The 9697-nt window shown below is 19.4% G+C and overlaps 2 protein-coding genes across 2 annotated transcripts; one reads left to right on the top strand and one right to left on the bottom strand.

The window, feature by feature from the left end:
- Positions 1 to 859: 859 nt before the first annotated feature.
- PADL01_1132600 (conserved Plasmodium protein, unknown function) lies at positions 860 to 7465 on the top strand (the record flags this gene model as incomplete). The annotated part of the gene is made up of 1 exon (XM_028682799.1): positions 860 to 7465. The coding sequence occupies one exon, from the start codon at positions 860 to 862 to the stop codon at positions 7463 to 7465; it is 6606 nt and encodes a 2201-aa protein (XP_028539041.1).
- Positions 7466 to 7718: 253 nt separating this feature from the next.
- Positions 7719 to 8843, bottom strand: PADL01_1132700 (conserved Plasmodium protein, unknown function; the record flags this gene model as incomplete). The annotated part of the gene is made up of 6 exons (XM_028682800.1): positions 7719 to 7856; positions 7995 to 8054; positions 8174 to 8278; positions 8379 to 8471; positions 8577 to 8641; positions 8780 to 8843. The coding sequence occupies 6 exons, from the start codon at positions 8841 to 8843 to the stop codon at positions 7719 to 7721; spliced, it is 525 nt and encodes a 174-aa protein (XP_028539042.1).
- Positions 8844 to 9697: the final 854 nt, after the last annotated feature.

Genomic DNA, 9697 nt, shown 5'->3' on the forward strand with positions numbered 1-9697 from the left:
AAAAATAAATTTATATACACATAAAATATATAAATATATATTTTATATGTGTTATATAATATTTATATAATTTTTTAATAAAAATATCCTCTTGTACTACAATTATAAAAATAAAAATATATATTTGTATTTTTTTATTTTTTATTTTTTTTTTTATTATCCATAAAAAATCTAAAAAAATATATATTTTTTTATTTAAGAATATAATAACATTTTAAAAAGCAATATATATGACGATTTTATTAGTGTTAATATATTTTTATAATTTTTTTTATATTTTTATATTTTTATATTTTTCATATTTCTTATCATTATTATATATAATACATATATATATATATAATTTTTTTTTTTTTTTTTGGAAATAATAATGTAAAAATAATTTCTCAAAAAAAAAAAATTCCTTATAATAAATATAAAAATTAGTTTTCGTAAAAAAAAAAAAATAATAAATAATAATAAAAATACATACATATATATATATATATATAAATATATTTATAACCTTTTCAGTCTATTATCAATTGATTAAATCTAAATATATATATAATAAAAATGAAGAAAATAATTATTTTTATAAAAATAGAATATTTTTATATTTAATATGTGTATTCCATCATATATAAGTGTGTGAAATTTCTTTTTAATATGTTAAAAAATGTGTATATAAATTTATTTATTTTTTTTTTATTTCCGTATTAACAATTATTAATTTATTTGGCATTATATAATTAATAATTTGATATATATATATATTTTATGAATATATTTTATCCGTTGGTGAATTTCATGAGAAATTCAGGATAAATAAAAAATATATCTGTATATTTACATATATATATATTATTTATTTTATAAAATGAGATCGAAATCCATTTCGTATTTCTTATTTTTTAAAAAAAACAAAAAGAAAAATGATTCATGTGATAGTGTCATAATATCTAGCAATAAAAATTTATCAATTCAATTATCGAAAGGCGAGGAAGATGAACAGAATGAAATAAATGAGGAAAAGAGTTATGTAAAAAATGAGGATGTATATAATAAGGAAAAATTAAAAAATAAAAAATTAAACAACGAAAATAATAAAATGAAAGATAATAATGAAATACTATATGATTATCATAACATTTCAAATGATGCTACTAGTGAATATGTTGAAAATTATAATGTATATCAAATGAATAATTCTAATATAAAAAAGAAGAGAGAAAGTTTTTTTAAAAAAATTAATATTTTACAAAAATTTAAAAACTATAAAATTAAAAAGGCAGCTAGTACCTTTCATACGATAGGACATAAAACATCTTTTTATGGTACAGATGATGAATTGGAAAATAATGAAAATAATCAAAATAATCAGAATAATCAGAATAATCAGAATAATATAAATAATCAAAAGAAACAAACAAAATATGAAATAAAAATTTCTGAATGGAAGGATGATAAATTGCATGCTTTTCATAAAAAAAATGACATATTGGTATTTGATAAAATGGATGAAAATGAAAAAATGAAAACTGATAACAACACAATCAATCAAATTAATATAGATAATGAAGAAAGAGTTAATAAAAATTATCCTATGGCTACTAATGTACAAAATTATAATATAAAATATACATCATTAGATATAATAAATGATGAATATATTATAGATTCTAATAAACCTGAAGGTTCTATTATGTCTACAGATAAAAAGAATTATAATTTTAATTATAATAATGATATATATGATGTAGATAAAAGCTCTAACATAAATAAGTTAGGTAATGTAAAAAAAAATAAATTTGATATTATTAATAAAACAACACATAATATTAAAAATAATGTAAATAATATACATAATTATGTGATGTATGCAAATAAAGAAAATACAAAAATAAATATTAATAATGAAAATTTAAATGAAAAAAAACAAAACAATTATGATGAACAAGGGGAATCAAATGGTCATGAAATATTTGAAGATGTAAAAAAATTAGGACCTAATAATATAAATATGAACACAGATGAACATATTCATATTAGTGAACCTAACTTACCATTAGATAAGAAGAATCATAAAAATGCTATAAATGAAAAAGATATCATATTAAAATTGATGTATAACAATAACGGTATTTATTTTGATGATGATACACATATAAAACATTTAAATAATAAAATTAATGATAATTTTATTATAAATAATGAACACGAAGAAGGGTTAAATGAGAAACACAAACAAAAAAAATTAAAAAAAAAAAATACCATTCTAAACAAAAAAGAAAATGAAGATATTAATCATAATAGTTCCAAACGGCTTTTATCTAATGAGAATATATTTAATAAGAACAGAGATGAAAAAATTAAATATAGTTCTAATAAATATGATATATTAAATAATGTCTATTCTAATGAACAACGAAAAAATAAATATAATGATCATATAACAAAAAGTAAAAGAAATCATTCGGCACATGAAGCAAAACCTAATTATAAAGATAATGACAATAGTAAAAATAATAATAATAATAATAATTTCAATATTAATAATAATGATTCATATACTACAAATCTATATAGAAAACACAATGTGATGAAAAATGATGAAAAGGATAACTCTAAGGAACCAAATATACAGGGAAATACACAAGATGATGACGAAGGTGGTATCATAAACAAATATTTAATTAACCCTATTTACAATTTATTTCTACGTGCTAATGAGGAAATACAAAATTCAAATAGTACAAATAACAAATTCAAAATGAATAATATATCAAAAAGTTATACCAACGAATTACAAAAGACATATAAAAGTATGTACGATATAAATGATATATCAAATAAGAGAAATATTAATAATAAAGATAGATATGGAACTAATTTATATAATAACAAGCTATATAATAATAAATTATATAATTCGAATCCATATAATATGATTCCACATAATAATAATAATAATAATATTAAGGAACCTTGTACAAGCATAAATCTCAAACATACAGAAAATAAATATTCCTTTAATAATTCTCATATAAATTCATATCTAAAAAATACGAATCATCTTCCACATAGAAATACGATTACATTAAATAATAGAAATTATGAAGAATATGAGATAGAAAACGAAAACGGTCGTAATATTACTAATGTGAACAATAATTATTTGGTTGAATATAATAATTCTTATATTCCTCCACCTCTCAAAAAAATAATACCAATAGATGGTGTGAGAAATAAAAGTATAAATGAATTAACCAATGTAATTAATACGCAACGCAATACAAGTGTTTCATATACGAATAAGAATACTGATGAGCATTCATTTGATGTACCATTAACAAATGGAATAAAAGAAACTAAATATTTAAATAACAATAATATTAATGATAATTCCCTTGGATTTAATTCACCCAAGCTAAATGATTATCATTATGAATCTATGAATATTAATAGATCATATCCACTAAAAAATATGGTGAAAAATAATTATATGGAGCATAATTATGATGATAAAAATAATATTTTCCTTGTTAAAAATAATGAAGATATATATGCGAGTATTCATAATGGCATACATGAAAACAGCATGTTAAAAAATTACCATTTAAAAAAAGCGTGTACCTTTCATGGGTACTCTAAGAATCAACAGAAAAATATGTATACAGAAGAAAATTTAAATATTAATCAAAAAAAGAATTATAGTAATTATCATAATAATGGAACGGTGTTAAAACCTTTGATAAATGCTAATAATGTTGAAATGAATGAATTTTCAGATAATAATTTATCGGTTCAAAAAAGATTACACAGTTTAAGAAGTATGGGAGGAAAGGAAAATGTCATGGAAAATTACACAAAAAAAACTTACATCAACAGTAACAACAAAAACAATAGTAATAATAATAATAATAATAATAATGAATGTGGTCATTATAATAATAATTATTGTTATGATCAAAGAGATTTAAAAAATATGTTTCCATTAAATCATCAAAATGGTAAATTATTAACACATAGTAATAATAAAAATTCATATATTAAAGCAATAAATGTACAATCGAAACATCATTCAGCACATCCAGAAATAAAAAGATTTGCACATAATAGATATCCTATATTAAATGAAGGTTTAATAAATTGTAATCCCTTACAATGCTTGGGTTATGATTTAAATCAAAGGAATAAGCATAATGTAGTATACATAAAAAAAAATGAATATCTTAATAAAAACATTGGATCTATTATAAATGTTCTAAATAAAGAAGGGCTAAGAAAAATTTCTACACATAATGGAAAGCTCGAATCGTATAGTAATATGGATAATAAAAATTTATATATGGAAGGACTAAACATACACCCTAATGATAATAATAATAATAATATTCAACATTGTGATAATATTAAACATATGAGAACAAAAAGTTTAAATTTTGTAAGTAGAGAATCCTATGGAGAACATAAAAGTCTAGATGTTTACCAGGAATGCTATGTAAAAAATAATAAACCTATTAATAAAGTAAATGATAAAAAATGTGAGGATAATAATAATTCATATCTTAATGAAGATGACAACGCCAGTATGCAATTTTATGAAGAAACTAATAGTAATCCATATATTGTAGACCAGGATAATAGTATGAAACATACTGTCAATAATGTTTTATATAACAAGAATAACAATTCTTATGGTGATTCAAAGAATTGTGATACATCTAAAGAGTATGGAGAAAATATATCAGATGTTATATTAAATAATGAAAATATAGATACTTTGAAAGATAAAAAAATGAAAATACAAAATAATAATGAATTCATTAGAGAACAGGCTCATATAGAAAATATAGGAAATTCTCAAGAAGAAATATATGAGAAAGAACATGAACCGTTGTGGGTAATAAATACATCTAATGAAGAAAAGAAATCATATGAAGAATTAATGCAGGACTATATGTCATCTAACCGTGTTACAAAAAATAATTATAATGATAAAAATAATGTTGAGGTATTATTAAATGAAGATAATTTACTAAGCACTGAACCATATAAGGTGCAATTAGAAAAAGAAAATAAAATGGTAGATATGTATGAAATGGTAGGGGAGAATATAAATACAATTAAAACAGAAAATACAAACGATATAAATGAAGAAGATAGAAACCAAACAAAAAGAGAAAGCGTGAATCATATTCATGATACAAATATAAATCATATAATAAATGAATATCCCAATGATACATATAATTTTATAAAAGATATAGAATGTGTACATAACAATGAAAATAACATGTATAATTCTATTGAACAATATACATTTTATAATGATACATATAATAATCATTTAATTCATAAAAATAATAAAAATGATATAGTAGAAGAGGAAGGTATAAACAAATTGAACTTGGAAGAAGAAAAAATATATATAAAAAGTAATACAAAGGATGATCATAAGGAAGATGACAAATCAAATAATTTAACATATTTAAAGAATACCATATGTAAAAGTGAAAAAGATAATAATGAAAAGGATGAAAATACATATGTAGTTAAAAAAAGGGAAAAAGTTATTAAACGTAAGGTTTCAAAAAAGGAAAAAAATGAAAAAGAAAATGAGGAAAATTATATTAATATATACGACAAAATGGATAATCATAAACAAAATGATATTCTAAAAAAAGAAAAGGACGAAGAAAATTGCATTATTTACAATAATGTAAAGGCTAATTATGATGGATATAAAAACAATGGAGATGAAATAAAAATAACGGAAGAATCATTAAATGTCCTTTATAAAGAAAATCACAATGAGGAAAATTCTTCTACAAAAATGTTGAATAGTACAAATAAAATAAAACGAACAAATAAAGGGAAAACAAAAAAAAAGAATGTTATCACAAGGGTAAATAATAAAACAAAACAAAAAATTGAATATGTTACAAATAGTTTTAATAAGCCTTCAAAAAGTGAGAATTCAAAAATAGGAAAAATTGGAAGTAGGAATAAATCATTATTATCACATAGTAAGAAAATTATTGAACGAAACAAAAATAAAATAAAAAAAGTTGACGATACAAATTCAGAGATTATAAAAGGAAAAAAAAGTAATAGCCAAAGCAAACTTGGGAAAGATACAAAGATTAGAAGTGAATCAAAAAATGGGGAACATATAAAAAAAAAAAAAGAGTTAAGAAAAAAATCTAACAAAAAAAACAAAACAGTTATAGATAATCTAAATAATATAAATAATTCTTCAGTATCCAACATAACAAGCAAAAAACATAAATTGAAAAAAAAAAAAAAAAAAAATATATATGTGGAAAATATAAATGAAAATGAAGATATAACAAATGAATTTTGTTCTATTGAAACAAAAGGAACCGTTCTATTATCAAATATGAGTATTAAGAAGATTGATAATACAAATAGTTGTACATTAAATGAAACATTGGAGGAAAATACCTTAAATTATGAAAGTAATAGTAATTGTAGTAATAATAATTTATCTGATGATAAAGAAAAAGACAAAAATATATTGTGCAATAAATATTACAGTGATGTTGAAACAAGCTCATTAAATAAAATGGTTACTTCGAATATACCAGATATGAGCAATTATTATAAGGAAATTCAAACCATTAATTACATATTGAGTAATATTAATAATCCAAAATTTTTAAATTCACTTGAACTGAATGATTTAATAAATATTGAAAAAAAATTTATTAACGAAAATATATATATTAATAAGCAGATAATAGCCTGTAATGTAAAAAATGAAAAATCAAATGATGAGATGGAGGAGAAAAATGAGCGCAAAGGAGATGATGAAAAAGGAGAAGACGAAAATCAAATAAAAGAAAACAAAAATAATAATAAAGATGAAAATAAAAATAATAATAAAGATGAAAAAAAAAATAATAATAAAGATGAAAACGAAAAAAATGAAAAAAATGAAAAAAACGAAAAAAACCAAAATGGTATTATTTATGATAGCAGGTTTAGTATTATATATTTAGAACACGATTTAATATATTTAAAAAAAAACAATTTAAAAGTGATACTTAACGTATTACTGTCAAATGAATATTCTTTTTTTGAAATTAAATTAACCATAATATTGTTAAATTACTTTATATCTAATAATTGTCAATGGAGTTTCAGTCTATTTCCTCTTTCATTAATTAATAAATTAATACATAAATTCAGTTTGAAGATAAATAAGAAAGCTCCTAAATATAAATTGGAAAATATGAGTATTAACTCGGAAAATATTCCATATACATATCTTTTTATATGTGATGGAAGTAACTATTTATGTATTAATGACAATTCATTAAATAACGAGGTATATGAAAACAAGATGAAATTGAACAATATCATTGGATATTACCATTATATTAATTTGAATAGATTGACATATTATCTAGAAAAGGCAAATGATAATTTTCTTTATAACCAGCATATATATGAATGAATGTGTATCTACTCTATTTGCATAAATGAAAATATATTTATATATTTACATATATATATATATATATATATTTTTCTTCTAAAATATTATATATTATATATACTTTTACTAAAAATAAATATTTATTTAAACATTGTTATTTTAATTTTTTTGTAGTTTTTTTTTTTTTTTTTTTTTTTTTTGTTGTTGTTGTTAATTGAATTAATAAAAATAAATACATAAAAAATGAATAAGAATATATTTATAAAACATATTATGTTTTTCGACTTCTAAATACACCTTTTTTCATACCCCAAGAGTTATGTTCACCTTTCTTAACTCTTTGCATACCGTAAGTCTTATTTATATTGTACTTTAACATTAAGCCAAATTTTGTATCCAAATAATTATCCTATTAAAAAAAAAAAAATAAATAAATAAATAAATATATATATATATATATATATATATATTTATATTTATAACAAAACCATGGCCAAACATATGTATCTATATATTTATATATATAATTTAAAAAAAAAAAAAAAACCTTCTCTGTGTTTTCATCAAGTTTTCGAAATCCTTCCTTAATTTTATCTATATTTTGTTGCTGCACAAAAAAAAAAAGAGAAAAAAATTTTAATTTTTTTTTATACTAAATGAAATTTCAAAATTATATATATTATAATTATTTTTATACAATATTATTTTATTATTATTTTATTTTACTAATATTTTGAAATCCAAATAGTTTAAAAACATTAAGGGTCTCTTAGCAAAATCACAAACACATAAAACAGTTTCAGAGGCAATTTTCTCATTATTAGAATTCAACTAAAAAATAAAATTAAATAATAATCATTATATATAGTTATGAATAAAAAAGGGAAGAAAAGAAAAGGAATGAAAGAAGGAAAAATATTATTTCTATTACTAATGGGGTAACTGAGGTAGACATTTCGTTATCAAACTTGGTATCTCTTTTGAAGGCATTAAAAACGAAAAATTGTTTGCCATACGGTTCAATCTGTAAAAATTTAAATGAATACATAAATATAAATATATATATATATACATAACAATGTAATAATTCTTTATTTATATTTTTAAATGTCACTTATTTTTCTCTTACAGGGTGTATAGTGGAACAATCTTCTGGGGGCCAATTAAATCGTCTCAGACGATTATAAATAATTTCTATCAAATAATTAAAAATAATGATATATATATTTATTTTTCTGGTAATATATCTAATTTTTCTTATAATATAAAAGTGATCACATAAATGTAAGGTATAAAATTTTATTATTTTTCCTTTTTCTTTTCTATATTTACTTTTATGAGCATTTAAACGAAAAACATTGTGCCTAACACCTGTAACATTTTTTATAGATGTCATTTTTCAATTATTATTTTTATGAGTTAATATATTATGATATATTTATGAATAAGATTAAAATTTCCTCATAATTCCAAACAATTTTGTAAAAATATATATATATATATATCTTCAATTGGAAAAAAAAAAATATTTCTTTTTTTGTTCTTATATATATTTAATTATAAAACATTTTTATAAACATATAAATATATATTTTTCTAGGAGAACAAAAATTTTAATTATATAGATATATTAATATCATTGAGCAAAGAAATACAGAAAAAAAATTTTACACATTAATTAAAATGATAAATATATACATATATTTTATATCTATGTGAATGAATTTTTAAAAATATTAATGTATAATAAACTACATATATATTTATATATATGATAATTTTTTAGGATAAAATAAAATAAAATTAAGAGAAATATAAAAGAATGAATATATTTATATACATATGAATCAATGAACCTTAAAGAAGTTGGAATGAAATAATTTCTAATATAATTTAAAATTAGTACATAACAAATTTATACTTATTAATAAAAATAAGTTTCAAAATGTATATCCTTTTTTGTTATATATATAAATAAGCATATATTTATTCATATTATATATATATATATATATATATATATATATATATATTATTAATTCTTAATTTTATTTTTATATTATATATATCTCGATGTGATATTCATCTTTATTTTTTTTATTGTTAGAAAAAAAAAAGGAAAAGAAATTTCACCATTCCATTTGTATTTATTATACATTTCTTTTTATATTCGTATAATATATAATATAATCAGAAGTATTTACATATATATTTTTTTTTAATTATTCACCAACAGTTGAACATTGAATG

This window comes from Plasmodium sp. gorilla clade G2 (genome assembly GCF_900097015.1).
Source record: "Plasmodium sp. gorilla clade G2 genome assembly, chromosome: 11".
NCBI lineage: Eukaryota > Apicomplexa > Aconoidasida > Haemosporida > Plasmodiidae > Plasmodium > Plasmodium adleri (nom. inval.).